General features: G+C 39.0%; 1 protein-coding gene across 9 annotated transcripts; it reads right to left on the bottom strand.

Moving 5' to 3' along the window:
* Positions 1 to 4562: 4562 nt before the first annotated feature.
* On the bottom strand, positions 4563 to 13610 carry LOC141643920 (telomerase reverse transcriptase). 9 transcript variants are annotated; one of them, XM_074453316.1, is made up of 13 exons: positions 13411 to 13610; positions 12048 to 12125; positions 11699 to 11764; positions 11464 to 11611; positions 10546 to 11091; positions 10290 to 10416; positions 9715 to 9859; positions 9228 to 9363; positions 7588 to 8808; positions 6504 to 7051; positions 5207 to 5479; positions 4854 to 5128; positions 4563 to 4651 (listed from the first exon to the last, which is right to left on the bottom strand). In XM_074453316.1, exons 4-12 carry the CDS (start codon positions 11467 to 11469, stop codon positions 4873 to 4875), a joined length of 3258 nt encoding a protein of 1085 aa, XP_074309417.1. In that variant the 5' UTR covers positions 11470 to 11611; positions 11699 to 11764; positions 12048 to 12125; positions 13411 to 13610; the 3' UTR covers positions 4563 to 4651; positions 4854 to 4872. The 9 variants fall into 9 exon arrangements, 6 of the variants coding, with proteins under 6 accessions (XP_074309417.1, XP_074309419.1, XP_074309414.1 ...); XM_074453318.1 differs by having other exon boundaries at positions 10546 to 11021; positions 11460 to 11611; positions 13232 to 13610; XM_074453313.1 differs by having other exon boundaries at positions 10546 to 11021; positions 13232 to 13597.
* Between the last annotated feature and the right edge of the window lie 2582 nt (positions 13611 to 16192).

Below are 16192 nucleotides of genomic sequence, written 5' to 3' on the forward strand. Positions count from 1 at the left end.
AAAGTGAAAATCATATAAGGGAAAAGGGGAACTGTTCAAAGTAGTTAAGCTATCCTTAAAGACGACAAGTGGTATTTCAAGTAGGTGATTCAATTTTTCTTAAGGTAAAAAAAAAAAAAAAAAAAAAAAAAAAACGTTATTAGATTCGGGAAACAGAGGAAACTGAGGTACATAGGACCATTTGAGATAATTGATAGAGCTAGAAATCTTGTCTATAGACTATCCCTTCCAATAGAACTTTTTAGAATCCAAGATGTTTTTCACGTGTTACTCCTAAGAAAGTATATCCCCGACCCGAGTCACGTCATTAACTTACCTCCAGTGCGAGTTAGGGATGACTTAACCTACGAGGAGAAACCGATTCAAATTTTAGATCACAAGGAAAAGGCTCTTCGAAACAAGGTTATTCCACTAGTGAAGGTTTTGTGGTCACATCATGATGACACAGAAGCAACTTGGGAAACAGAACAAGAAATGCAAATACGATACCCTTATTTGTTCCAATAAGGTAATGATCCAAGTTTCGAGGACGAAACTTATTTTAAGGGGGGTAGAATGTGATACCCCAAATAAAATTATCTTATTTGAGAAAAATAGTTATTCGAAAAGGGAAAGAATTTTTATCTAGTAAAGTCAAAAAAAGGTACACAAATGAAATGAATCCATCCTAGAGGGAGATATTGACCTAATAAAATTCGAAAGACATAGTAACCTAGTACAAGTAAGACCCTAGAATAAGAATAAAATAGTTCGGTCGGAATCCGACTTAATAATAACTTCACCCGTAGAATTTTTACTAGACCTATCTCAAAGAAAATAACCCATAAGTTAAAATATCTAGATATTTTAAGAAATTTATAATATTTTACTAACTTTTTAACACATGTAAGAATTGAAATAAAAAAAAAGGGGGTAAAATGCATGGTTGCCATGCAACATACGTAAACATGTAGGGGAATTGTAGGTTTCATTTGGCTGGGGTAAATTACACGTAGAAGTATAGGTATTAGATAGGTTACTATTGTAACCGACTTAGTTTTGCTATAAATAGGACGTGAATCTATGGCAAATGCACACACACACAAGAAAATAACAACCAGTTAGAGAAGGCATAGGTACGGGTATTCCGAATAGTGAAGCAATTGAGGTATATTTCCTACCCCTTCGTCTTAAGTTAATATAATGAGTAAGTATATTATCGTTATAATTACTCAGCTGATATTTTAATGTACGTAAATTATTGTTTATATGAAAAAGTTATGTTATACTTGTATATTTTATGTAGTGTGGTTTACGTGAGATATGACTGTGGTACTGTTTGTGTTAATAATTGACGTTATAATGCTCACATGATAATGTTAATATTAAAATACCATTGCTAAGATGTACATTTGGCCAATGTACCATCTGGGACATTATTATTGGAAGGGACCGGACCACATTATTATTTTATCCCGTGTACATGGATGTGAGCTCTGAAGTGGGCTCGGCAGGGGGCTCGGCAATTGGCTCCGCCCCGGTATATATATATCCGGATAAAAAGAAAAAAGAAAGAAAAAGAAAAAGGAAAAAGAGAAAAAGAGAAAAAAAAATGGTTATCCTGTGTACACGGAGGAGGGCATAGCCTAAGGGAGCCTCGACTCCGTAATGTGGCCCTGTTCAATAATAATGACCCGAGTTATATTAATTTGAGTTGGAGGTTATGGGAAATATACTCAACCTGTGGTTGGTTGACCCTTTATTTTATTAATCTTTTTCAGGTACAGGAAACAGGGAAGGGCATGAGTGAGGTTGACGCAAGAAAATAGAATAAGAATAATGTATCATAATAATATAATCTTATCAATATGACTTGTTACTAGTCATTTGGTTGTACTGAAAAATAACGTAAGCCTTGTATTTCTCTGTATGGGGAAATACGGCGGTAACGCTCTGTAATTTCCGCTGCTATTAATAAATATACCATTTTGTACTCCTGTTGTTTACGGGGCGTTACACTAAATAAGGAAATTAATAATTATAATGTATTTCATTATATAATTCTTTTCATCAAAATAAATATTTTTATCAAATTATATAATTTTCACTAAACACCGATGTAGCCTCGTTATCGTCGTCGAGGTCAGAATCAAGTAGGCTCCCGTAACCCGAGTATGTATCAGGAGCAACATGACCCAAACCTGGTAAATATAAACAATGATCAAGCGATGCATGATAAGAAGTTCCACATTTGTGATTTGATGACAAGTTTTTTGTAGACATAATGAGAGATTAATCAAAAATCAAAGAGGATGAAGAATGTGAGAGGTCTGAAATTAGAGAGAGAGAGAGAGAGAGAGAAAGATCTAGAAAGAATGGAAGGATGAGAATGTGAGAGGCAGCAAACGGCGCAATGAGAGAAGGAGTTGTTTAGGGTTTTCAATGGAAGGATCTAGAGAATAGAGGGGGACGGATGAGAGAATTAATGATGAGAGGTGAGAGAGAGTGATTTAAATATGGGAAAGATTTGGGTATATATGGAAAATATGGTGGGAAAAAAAAAAGGAGGGAGTTATTAGTAAAATAGATTAGGTTAATAAGAAAATTAGTAGTGTTAATTGATGGCATTTTATGTAAATATGGATAAGTAACAAGGACAATATGGTCATTTATCATACCCAAAAATAGAAAGAAATGAAATGGGTACATCAAAGTGAAATGGCCCAATAAGGAAAATGGGTACATTAAAGGAGAATGGAGGAAGTAATATTTAATTAAAGTATAAATAATACTCCGTATAAGACTATAAACTATTAAATCTGTTATTGATATTATTATTTAAGAATGACTTGACTCATACGGAGTACGGAGTACTATTCAATATTCATACTATGTATAAACAAAACTATAAATAGTTTTGATTACTTTCATAACAAAAAAAATTTGAGAAAATTTATAAATTGAATCACTAGCGTTGTGGTATAAAAAATACTTTAAAAAAAATACATTTCAGCACATACTCAATTCTCTTAGATTAATTTTCAGTTTTAATTTATTTTTTTTACTTGAGACAAAATATAATAACGAGAAAAATGAACAATTAATGAGATACCACTATTATTTTACAGTTCAATTTTACTTAGTTTCTTGAATAATTTTACGGTTCATTTTTTTTCCTCATCAAAATATAATAACGTGAAATATGAAAAATTAATGAGGTGTTAGTTTAGCATTATTAAGTAATACAAATATAAAAACTCTATAAATACCGCGCATTTATTGCGCGGGATCTAAACTAGTTTAGGGTATTAGTAGGACAATTTATTGAGTTTAAAGGTATCTTGTGAGATTTTGAAAAATCGAGGATATATCATAAAAAAAAAAAAAAAAAAAAAAAAAAAAAAAAAAAAAAAAAAAAAGTACATTGTAGAAAACACAATTTCTTGTTTGTGACGGTACATATCCGTCACTCTTGAGTGACGGTACATATCCGTCACTCTTGAGTGACGGATACCATTTTACCTCACAAAGTATCCACTTTTTCTCTCTCTGCAACACTATTCATGTGGTCTCCTTTCTCCACTAACCCATTTTGTTACCATTTTAACTCACAAATTATCCGCCACAAATGGTAACCCGTCAGAAGGGAGACCAATTGTGTAGAAAAATCCATTAGAGTTAGTTGTGTAAGATGGTTTTACATTAATATAATTGTAAAACGGATTTAAACACATCTTTATTAATGGATAAAAATGATTAATAACAAATTATATTCTACGATAAATTTGTTCTACAAGTATAAAACTGTATTACTGGGTTGTTGCGATAGACTGATAAGCTATGTTCTAGACTTCTAGTGGCTTATTTAACGCCAAAAGTAAAGTTATGAAATAGCTTAAACACGTAAAGTATTGATCCACTAAACCCAATAGACCGTCTAAAATCCACTTGTTTATACCCAAATATTTCAACCTAACTGCAAGTGTGAAGCTAAAATAATCGTATAAAGTCTGGTAAAAATGGATTAAGGTCAATTAGTTTGGACCACTTGGTGAAATATTAATTGTTTTAAGTTCCTTAATTGCTCGTACGCAATTGATTCTCATCGTGTAAATTGTAAATGCACAAATTGGTAAACCCCATCTTTGTTTTATGTGGTTTAATTCTTAGTATTTCATTTTTCAGCTAGTCTTGCTTGTGACGGGCTAATCCCGTCACAATCTTGTGACCTCTCACAAAAAGGGAGAGGGGACAAGGTGGGACACCCCCCATGTGCTTCCCACTCACCTCTTAATGGGCATTTTGTGAGAGGAAACGGTATCCGTCACAAGCTTGTGACGGATATCGCCCGTCTTCAATGAGATTTTGTGTTCATTTTTATTGGTATGTTACATGAGGGCGGATTTTATGTCCCATTTCCGTGTCTCATCTTATATTCCACTATCTCTTCATTTGACACATAAACATTAATCATAAAAAAAGAAGTGTAAATATTATAGGGAAATGATGCGTCATAGTATTAAGGTAGTGTGGAATACGAAAATGGGACAGAAAATCTACTCTCATAAGACCCGGGCATGTCAATGTCACTAGTCACTACCTATTTTCTCAATGGGAAACTTTTTAAACAAAAAATAATAATACTCGGAAACAAGTTTAATATGGAAATAATCTCTCAAAAGGTTTTCAGTTTATACCAACCGGATATTCCTAAAAAATAACTAAATTCGTTTACATAATCCCCTAATATTGAATCATGAAACTCCATTGGAATGTAAATACTCATGCAGTCATGCATATGGATATAACACAAAATCTCACTTTAGACGGACATTACTCGACTAATTGATGATATAATGGGGTGAATAGCCAGCAAGCAAACAAAACAGGCAACTAGTACTTGATTTTCCAGAGAAGGGAAGAATGAGAATCATCAACTGCATATTGAAGCTCAGGAGAACCTCCAATTCTTGAAAATGGCTTCAACTTGGGTCTCAGTAGACTCAGTAGCTCCTTGTGTCGTGATTTTTTACGGTTCAGAACGCGAATATATGCAGTTAGTCCTAACCATTGAATTTCTTGTTTGGACACCAGAAGAACAGTCGATTTTACTTTGAACATTCTTCGCTTCATTAGTTTCTGCATATACCTGATGGCCAACATTCAAAAGGCTCAACACATAACTCACATCTATGAATAACAGCACAATGCACAGAAGCTTGATTACCTCAATGACCCCTCTATGCTAGTCAAATAGGTTCTTGGATGAAGATTGCACCAGGTGGACAATTCACGGACATAACAATGGAATTTCATCGCACATAGCAAGAACGCTTGGTAGACATTTAGCTTGATGGTAGCTGGTGAGTTGATAGTCGCGTCAAAGAATATAGGATGGCACTTAGGTCGCATATAGGCACACAGCTTCCTTTTCAATTTACGGCCTGGATTACGCTGCCAGTTCACTGTTAATGTCGAACTCAGATGATCGTTCAGATATCTGTTTCAGAATGCCAGGAAAATGCAAATTTATAAGAATTTATTTATCAGATAAGATGCTTCCTCCAGCAACCGAATACCATAACAAAAAGGAAAAGAACAAGCTGCTAACTATGGAGAGTGAAGTCTCTACCGTTTTCCTATATACCCAAGAGAGAGCAAACGCCACTTTTGAGGTTGAAAGTATCGTGTATGTAGAGGTTAAGGTATAAGAGACGACAAAAGCCCGTGAGAGAGGGCTGAAAATATGGACTGCTAAAAATTCACGTCAACAGAACAGAACACCAGAAAAGAAGAATTATGTCTACTTCGTGATATGACTGCCCAATAGATGGGCTAATAATGATGTGTGGACAGTAACGACTTCAACTATTACTGAACATACTGATGCTGCTGCTGCGGCTACAGTTGCTGCTACTGCTACACTTACCAATCCCAATTCTCAGAAAATGGAAATGTTTCAACAGATCAAGTCAATTTTGGTTTGTCGAGGCAAAACAGGTATATCTTGACACCCAATGACACAAGTGCAGAGTACATGGATTGGGTGTAAACATTCCATAAGTACATAGTATCGTTGATGGGCAAGCTCACAGACATGCGGCAAAATATAAATTACCCGAGTCACACACACAGCTTTGGTGGATAAAAGATGTCGACTTTAACCATTGATTTCTTCAAGTGTATGTATAATTTACACCTGTGTTACTCAGACACGCCGACACGTGTCGGTGTCCTGACACGTGTCGGCGTGTCGGACACGGCTATTTGGGGCAAATTTTCCTGTTTTGTGGTCTAAATTGAAGTGTCGAAGTGTCGTGTCGTTGTCCTTGTCGTGTCGGACACCGACACGTGTCTGACACGCGACACGGCAGTTAGGTGAAGTGTCGGAGTAACATAGATTTACACATTTGGTTCATTAAAAATTTAGTCTCATATTATCATTTGTAAAAGGTTGTAGTTAGTGAATATAATGAGAGAATATAAATGGGATGGGGAGAGGAAACGGCCAATGTAAAAATTACCTACTATAATCTCCCTGAACCTCTAAATTGCAGCTATTGATAAGCAGACCACTCCACTGAAGAAAACAGACACCATCACTGCCTACTAACATCCGCTTGGAACCATGTTGCAAACTGCTATAATCAAAATTAGTGCAAAATTTCTCCTGGTTCATATAGCAGTTGTATTCGTGGAATCCTCTACGCAACCTAGAGAAGAAGGTAACAGCTTGTTCTTTGGATGTTGATATGAACAAATAGTCATCAACAAACCTAAGTAACATAGATTTTGGAAACGAAAAAGATGCATCTGGCATGGCTTCAAGAGCAACACGTCCACTATCACTGTGCCCTGCGACATCATTGGCACCTTTTGCAAGATAAGGAACGATAACATTATTTTCCATATGTCCATAGTACAATGTACACAGCAAAGTTGACAAAACACTTCCCTGCGGTATACCAACAGTTTGCAAGAAAAAACTCTGGCCTAGTTTGAGCACATTGTTCTTGAGATGCTCTTTCAAAATTAGCAGCAGTTCCTCCCTTCTTATCGTTCTGCTCTGTTCCTGGAATTGGTGAGACCGTATAAATCTTAAAACTTAATTTTAACACTCAGCATATTTTGTCAGGTTTTCATAGTTTAATGTCGGAAGAAGCATATTCAAACAGAAATTGCCACACAAAAACAAAGCAACTACAAAGTACTCCCTGAAACGTAATATGGCAATTTTGACCAAGTTATTAGCCATTATCTATGTTCCAGGGTAAATAACATTCACACCATAAATGCGGCTGAAACAGCCTCGAAATGCAGTCATTGTGAATTTGTGATTTTTAAAATCGTAGTAACTTGGTCGCCAATCAATGTCGCAACCCCAGATACTGTCCTTTGTCAAGCCTGTTAAAGAATATGCTGATGACGAAAAACGATGACTCTAACACTCATTAAGAAGGTCTTTCGAATTTTGACTATGCCAATGAACTATGTTTTGTGCAGGCAATATACATTAACCTTCCCTAGCTCATTCCTAGACAAAGCAACCGCATTCGGCAGTCATCTGAGACATTTAGCTATTAATATTACCATGACAGATTCAGTTACCTGATTAACAGAGACTCTATGGAAAGTTTTCCGATGAGCAGAAGACATCACTTCATTACATCCACTGCCGTCAGTTTGACTCATCAACTTTACTTCCTCGGAAGACCAAACACTTCTTTTCCTGCAGAAAATCTCATTGGACTTCTGCATGCTGTATTTGTCTGCCATTTGTATTTCATTCAGAATCGAAAGAAGCTTATCTTGCTTGATAGTGTCAAAGGCTTTTTGTACATCTGAAACTACAAGGTACACTACAGGCATGGCTGCCTGTCCTTCCTTAAGATGCCTCAGAAACAGGCAAAATTTTCTGTGAATGTCATTATAACAAAAAACTGTTGAGCCCCACCTTTCTGGTTTCTTCCTCTTCACATCTTTGATGACAAGATGTAAATCCCGTAAAATAGTATTGACAGACTTAAAATAAGTTGCACGATTATTCCCTTTTGGAGCTCTTCCCTTTCTAAACTTTCCAGACATATGATTACCCGAACTTGACCTCCCAATGCAAAATCTTGATGGTGTTTTCAAATTTGCTATCGGCCTTGCTCCAGCTTCTTTAGGGCAAAGTCTAACTTTTGAGAAACCAAATGACCGTTTCCTTAATATCTCAGCTACTGATGCATTGTCCAAGTACCGATAGCTCTGATCCTTCAGTGATCTAGTGATTTTATCACTCAGCTTTTCCCAGGTTGACTTTCTATAATAATAAATATTCAGTTTACCATGCTCACTTTCAGTGACATAAAAGTTGGCCTGCACCAGTGGGACTACAATACAAGTAAAAAGCCAAAAGATCCATCGTTCTAACAAAGCCCGTTTCAAACTATTGCATTTGCATGCGATGTTCTGTGAGATACGAAGTTTTTGCCCATGGGTCTCTTTGGAGGACTCTGTACTTGATAACAAAGGGAACTTTGATAGTTCCAGTTTATGTACACACTGACAAAGGGAAAATTTCTCAAATCGTCTTAGTTTTATGAATTTAGAAATATTTCTCAGCAAGATTCTGCGGCTTGAGGAAGACCCTAAAAGTTCCGGAGGAAGAATATTCCGACACACTGCCCAAACAAATGATACAACTTCATCTTTCAAGCAATAAGGCTGAGTTAAACCAAACTGACACTGAATGACTTCAGGTGTTCTTTTGCAATCCCTGCATTTGCCCAGTTTCTGAATGGTTTCTTGTTTAGCGCTTGCTAATACAGGTTTACTTTTGGAGCCCTACAAAAGGATGATGCTATGGATGATGAACAGATAGGAGCACAGTATTGATTTATTGAACATATATAATACAGCTAGCTAGCAAAATACATCAACACTTGACATGAAGCAACAGACCGCGAAGTTACGAACATTCCCACTCTGGTAAGATTTTGCACAAGCTATTGACTTGAAGTACAGCAGCAACTCTGAATTTTGACCCATAGCATGTCATCTCCAAATTGAATCTAGTAATGTCAACCAAATCCATGAACTAGTACACCAACCTAGACCTAGACACAATAGATTTCCCATTTCCGGTCTTCACCATGTTCAATAATGCCTCAGAAGGCCAAGTCAAGGACATCACATGAAGCTCACCAGTTGGGGACAGTAATCACTTACAAGAAGAAAAAGCAAAAGACGAGAAGTGGAAGTACCTGAAGCGTTGAACCAGAATCTTCACGAGCAGACTGAAGGTTGACTTGAGTGCAATGTTTCTGAAGCAGCCGCACGTGCTGGCACTTCTTAGCTCTCCACATAAAGATTTTGAGCGATTTGACAAAAGAATGGTATCTACAAAATGAACAGGCAATTTTTTTGTCAAATGTAATAATTAATGAAAAAAAATTGGTAAATTTAGGAAGAGAGGTCAAATGAGCAAAAAATATTCTATCAAAAGTATCATAACTTGACCGATGAAAGTCCTCCAAAGATCCAACCACAATTGAGATACAAAAACAAAAGCCATAAACATATGTCAGAATGAATGTTAGCGTATCACGCCAACAGTGAGAGTCTGAGAGATATGAACTAGTTTATTCACAACTAATCTGACACTATCTTCGAAAATGTAGATAAATTTGTTGCATGATTCAAAGTTTCAAACAATAGGCAGATCCCCTCAATAAAACCGAATACACTTACAAGCAAGAAGAGGCATGTGAGCAAAACCCTTTCTTGTGAAAGCATGATGCTGGCAGATTCTCTGTATCCGGAATAGCTAAGCCAAAGATATCTTGGAGAAGCTCTTTAATGCCAGAAAAACCTGGTTTCAAAGAGTTGAGTATGTCTAAAATATTAAGAAAGCACTACTCTCAGAGAAAATTTGGGTAGTAAAAGCAAACGTTAATAGGAATATTTATAGTTGTTGGGCCTCAACCATAACCTTAAGGTTTTGGTTGAGATGGTTCATCTATCATGGTATCAGAGCCAGTGTGACCGAAGGTCACGGGTTCAAATCCTGGCAACCTCAAAACTCCTCAAAAACTCGAAGTGGATTCCAGCACACGAGCCGGGGAGCCGGTGCACAACCAACCACTCTTCAAGCCCAATGGGCATTTGAGTGAGGGAGCGTAATAGGAATATTTATAATTGTTGGGCCTCAACCATCACCTTCAGGTTTTGGTTGAGATGGTTCATCTATCAAACGTAACAATAAGGCAGTTGAATAAACATAGGATGCTAAGCTTAACTCACTAACGGGAAAAGAAAAAGGATACGCTTTTCTAGAAAGAGAGATGGTGAATGCTTCATATTGTAGAATATAGGTTTCCTGTTTATCTGGGCATCCATAGGAAGTGGTGACAATGATCGGAACACTGAGCAACATGGGCATAACAGTTTAATCTGCATATTTACAGAAAAGGACTTACAAGAATGTAAGGTGTAAATATATAAACTACTTCCTCACTGAAGGACATATATTCAAAATTAATAACATTTTGAACTGTAAAAGTTATGGACTTGAAAGCTTACATCAACTTGTTTATTGCAACAAGTTTTGTTTGAAGTAGGCCCAACTTTCCCCGACCATTGATCTGTAGTCAATTCATGCTCACGAGTTTTGTTCAAATCATCTTCAACAATTACAAGTTCAGCTGAAGGTACTGTGGTAGATGAGCCCTCTAAGACCGTCCTCTTGCACCTCTTTCGCCGCTGCCAGCTTGGTTGTCTGAATCGCTTCCGCGGCTTTTTTTCGAGTATCTCAATGGATTTTCCTTCGTGAATTTCCAGTTTACGGGAACCTAAGTCTTCCAAACCGTTAGATGCTTCAGTCAACCGTGACAGAGTACTCGGTTCCGAACAACCCCTATCATCATAACCCTCATTCCCATTACCAACAGAATGGCATGAATTCTGTTGAAATTTAACAGCTTGTACAGAAACCTTGCAGGGAGATTCTTCAGTAATGGAATCCTTTCTGTTTCGTCTTCTTTTCTTTCTCGGGTTTCCTGGAAATATCCAGCAGGGTGCCAGTGCATAAGTAGGTCTGGTTATTGTCCTCCAATATTTGGTGTTCCTCTAATGGCAGAAGGGAAGATGACACATGATTAATTTTAGACCTCAAGTAATTACCCTTTTCTTCTATTAACATACATTAACCAACATGTGTAAATATAACCCTCCACAAACTGCCACTATCAAGACAAAGAGTGGCTTTGAATGAAATGTAAACACTTCATTTACCAATTCTACTCTAAAAAAGCATAATACTTCCGTGTAGAAATATTACGACTAATGGCTTAAACGGCCCTGAAACATCTAGTACCTTGACTTCTAACTTATCAATCATCGCCTTACTGTTTTGAGAAGTAATGAATGTCTGCGTCTCTGCGATACTCCAAATGACCAAAGGAGAATGAAGCAAAGAACTCAATAGTATGGTTTACCTACTTGCATTCGTAGAAGAAGGAGGAGGGTGCACGGGAGGTAATGCAAAGCGTTTTATAGGAGGACCTGCCACTTGCTGATGCACATTGTGTTTGATGAGCATGAATATCAGAGTGTGCATGAGTAAATACGCCATCAAACTGTCCCCAACCTGTGAAGGATAATAAAACTGCAGTAAGTACAAAAAGGCAAGAGACCTCGAGCAAAAGTAAGATAAAAGCAAAGGCAGATAATATACCCTTTTTAAGGCCAAATCCCATGTTGATTGAGTAAGCAGCTTTACGATGGAACTGGGCGGTTGAAACTAGAAAATTAAGTTGAAAACACCATCAGTAAAAATAATCTATAGCTACTTCAAATGTAACCTCAGAAAGTTTTACCAACAGTTGATCGCTAACTCCTTTGTTTAAATACATAAGTTTACAATTAGCAAATTAGGTAACTACCTCGTACAAAAAATATGACAACGGCAGAGACTAACACATGATAGATGAAGAAACTAGGCCGTGATTCAGGTACCAAACATGATTAAACTCTTATGTTTCAACAGAGACTAACACATTTTAGATGAAGAAATAAAGGATTACCCTTCTATAACCATGACACATGACATTAGAATGTGCATCTTGCTTTGTAAAATATTCTTGAATAGTCCGTTCAACAATCTGAAGCATGTGATGGCAAAGGCGTGAGAACAAGTTAGTATAGAGCAGGTAGCAAGTTACATCAGCACATAACACATACAGGCAGAAGGAAATCAAGGCCTAGGCCTCCAATAATTTTCTCCGAATGTCACAATACTCCCTCCGATTCTCAGGAAATGCCCCATATTCTGTTTTTGGACTATTCATTGTAATTGCCCCATTTCCATTTTGACTATGTTTTTGCTAATGAAGCATTTCCAAAGAATCGGAGGTAGTACTTTTTAACTGCAGCTAATATACACATTTGACACGACAATGAAAAGACGGGTTATGCAAATTGTTTATATGATTCTCATCAATGCAATTACACTTGAAAGATCATAAGCTACAATGCAGCATTTCCCGTCTCCCCACCCTCCGCACAAACCACTACCACATTGCTTAATCTGACTCCTTCGAGTCAATTGGTGAACCGTAAACCCCCTTCTAATTGTTAGAGTATAAAACCGATCTTGGGACTCCAACCATCAACTTAAGCTTTTGGTTCAGATGGTTTCTTGACATGGTATCAGAGCCAAGTGACCAAATGGTCACGAGTTCGAATCCCAACCCCTCAATTCTAAAGTGGAATATTAGTACCAGGTATGAGGCAGTTGCATCCACACTTCAAGCCCAAAGGGCATTCGTGTATGGGGGCGTGTTAGAGTATAAAACCGATCTTGAGACTCCAACCATCAGCTTAAGCGTTTGGTTGATATGGTTTCTTGACACTAATACCACCCCATGAATTTCTTACAATTGGAAGGGTTATTTTGGTCAAATGATTACGATCAATGTACATTAGACCAAAGGTCACTTGCACAATTCAGGCTTTTATCTCAAAAAGCATCAATCTTTATCGTGAAATCTCGCAACTTTTACTGGAGGTATAGCTAGGGACTAGCAAGGGCGCTGGCACAGTGCAAAGTTTGAAACTTTTTCGAGTTTACCTTATAACATTACTCGTTAGCCCACCTAACTACAAATCCTGACTCCGCTTAGCGCAAGTAACAACAACCCAGATGACAAATTCACAAAAACATTAAAACCCAGAAACAAAATCATCAAAGAATGAAGAAATCAATCACCTGGAGTTGAGACCAAAAATGAGTAAAACTAACAAGAGGAGGAAGAGAAGGAACATTATCAGGAAGAACAACAAAACAATTATTCATAAAGCGGCGATAATCGGGAGGATCATCAGGTCTAACAAGGTAAGACAATGCATTATCATCACCATTACCAAACACACAACGAAGGCATTTACCCCTTGAATTGCAATCACATAATATGGGAATTAAAGAAACAATGGTGGTTGAAAGAGTACGAGCTTTGTCATTGAATAGCGTCCATAGTACGTTTGGCACTCTCTTCCTCTTCTTCCCCATTTTTTTGAAGCTTCTTTTTGGTTGGGTTCTGGGGAATGAGAAGTTGGAGGGAAAATAGTGTGTTTTAGTGTTGGAATTTGGAAAAAATTGTTGGTTGAGACTTTATTCAAATAGTATAAACTAGGGTAGGTCCCGTGCAAATGCACGGCATTTTAAGTTTTGGCATATCTATAAAGTAAAATAAAATATAAAAGTTACATAATTGTATTTAACGTTAAGACATTGCTAAACGAATTACTACAGTTATAATGCAAGAATTCAAATAATGGTAGCTCGGAAGTAATAGGAATAATAAAAGTTTAGAAAATTCATATTCTTCACACATTTATTTTTGCAACGCAACAAAAGAGTACGAACAAGTTATAATTTTAAAGAGGGCAAACAAATATTTAAGGTGGTCGAAAGTTCGAATCTTTAATCATGAACAATAACGGTCTTGAAACAGACAACTTTCTTAAAACAAAAGGTATTAAAATTTTCAATCGAGCAAATAGAACTTTAGAAACGCAATTGATGGGGCATATTCTACACCGCTGACCAAGTCAACATATTGAGCAAGGTCAAAGATATCCACAGCAAAGTCAACGACTCAGACAGCCTAGTCGATGAAGCCCATCTACTGTCACACTGGTCTCTACTTTGCAACCCGCACGGGGGGCACATATCCGCGTACTCATATCCAAGACCCCTCGGTCGGCCTGCCATAGGTCCATCGGCCGAGGGTAGAACGGTCTTTCCACCTGCTAGCCACTTGGCCACTTGGCCACTACGTGACAAAAGGTGAAAGCCTATAAATACTCCTCAACCTTCATTGAGGAAAGGATCCATAATTTAACCTAATAATCACTATTCATCTGGTAATATCTTCCTTATCTCTCTACAATACGCATTTAGCCAAGTAACAACAACTTATCCCTCTAAGTTAACTGACTTGAGCGTCGGAGTGAGTACGCTCGGCCAAAGCCGAGCCCTCAGTTTGTTCATCGTTTCAGGAGACCGCAAGGAGGATTCAAGCAAAGACGTCATTCTACGAGTCACGAGTGGTAACAAATATCTGCTCTGGAATTACACCCGGAACAATTGGCGCCGTCTGTGGGGAATAGACACTAAAAGCTAGTCACATTCATTCCCAAAAAAAAAAAAAAACAAACACAAAAACCCACCCCAAAAGCTAAGAGGATGTCTAAACAACCAGAGAAGGTGCTGGTGGAAAATGAGTTCTACCAGGATGACACTTTCCACAACGCTGAAATCGGGCAGTCCCCCACCGGCCGTATCACCGATGCGACGAACGGGATGCCAAAGGAACAAGATACACCGCTGCTCGCCGACCAGGTCACCATCATGGGACACGTGGTTGACGTAGCAAAACTGAAGATGCTCCTGGACCTAGTTGGGAGTACGCCAGCTCGCACTGTCACGCCGACAAGAGCGGCGGAAACCATCCAGGAGACCAGGGCCCAAAACGTGACTCCGAGAAATTTGAACGGAGCACTAGGAGAAGCTGACCCTACCAAGACGCCGGAGGAGCCCAGATTGCTAGTGGTGGACCTGAGCCCTCCCCGTACTCACGGGAGGACAACGTCACCGCAGCACCGACGAGATCTGCCTCAGAGAAGCCAGAGAAGTCCGACTCAGTAGAGTCGGAGAAGAAGCCCGAGTCGGAGAAGGAGTCCTTCCCGCTACGAGGAGAGGAGCCGGACCAGAAACGCAAGGAGCCGATCGCCGCATGTCATTCGACACGTGGTCAGACAGCCCCTCAGTGCATATGTCCTTGACATCGCCGTGCCAACTAAGCTAAAGTTGCCGGCGTTCACATACAAAGGAGATAGTGATCCAACCGACCACGCCGAGGCTTTCGAGTCTTACATGTCGTTATGGGAGCAGCCCGATGAGGTCTGGTGCCGAGTCTTCCCAACAACTCTGCATGGGATGGCTCAAAATTGGTACAAGGGGCTTCCCGACGGTTCGGTATACTGTTTCGCCGACCTAAAGGACACCTTCGTAGCCCAGTACTCTTGCAATAAGAGGAGGGCCGTGGAGACATCGGACCTCCTAACTATCAAACAGGAGGAAGGCGAGTCTCTACGAAGCTATGTGAAGAGGTTCGACGGCAAGGTTCAGCAGATTCGGGAGATTAATCCCGAACTAGCGGCCTTCGCACTGATGAAAGGCCTCCCAATGGGAGACTTAAAGGATGAGCTCATCAAGTACGGGGGTTTGGGCCTAGACGCCGCTAGGAAGATGGCCGACCAGGCCATCAAGGTGGAAGACTATCACAAGACCTGGGTAGGCCCCAGCGAGGTCGAGCCCTCAGAAAAGAAGAGCCGCCGGGATGACAACCCGGATGAAAGACGCCGTGACAATAACGGGTCACGGTCCGATGAGAGACGCCGTGACAATAATAGGTCACGACCTGACAGAACCGCCAGGAAACAGGACTCGACGGGCGCCGGGGGGAGTTCGGGAACGTTTTACCAAAGGCATTACCATGATAAAACCCCTCTGGTCGTATCGGCCGCCGAGGTCTTCACCCTGAGCAAAAAGGAGGGCCAAACATGGGAAAGGCCCCCCAAGCCAAAGGGGGACGGTGACACGAGCCAGTACTGTGAGTACCACGGCCACACATGTCACCTCACCGACAACTGCCGGCATCTGAAG

This window comes from Silene latifolia, chromosome 2, assembly GCF_048544455.1.
Source record: "Silene latifolia isolate original U9 population chromosome 2, ASM4854445v1, whole genome shotgun sequence".
NCBI lineage: Eukaryota > Viridiplantae > Streptophyta > Magnoliopsida > Caryophyllales > Caryophyllaceae > Silene > Silene latifolia.

Coding starts and splice junctions, on each gene's coding strand:
- LOC141643920 (XM_074453313.1), bottom strand. CDS start 13,531: ATGGGGAAGAAGAGGAAGAGAGTGCCAAACGTACTATGGACGCTATTC. Junction 11,612..11,698: donor GGGATTTGGCCTTAAAAAGG/GTATATTATCTG, acceptor TATCCTTCACAG/GTTGGGGACAGTTTGATGGC. Junction 5,480..6,503: donor GTTCAGGGAGATTATAGTAG/GTAATTTTTACA, acceptor ATTCTGAAACAG/ATATCTGAACGATCATCTGA.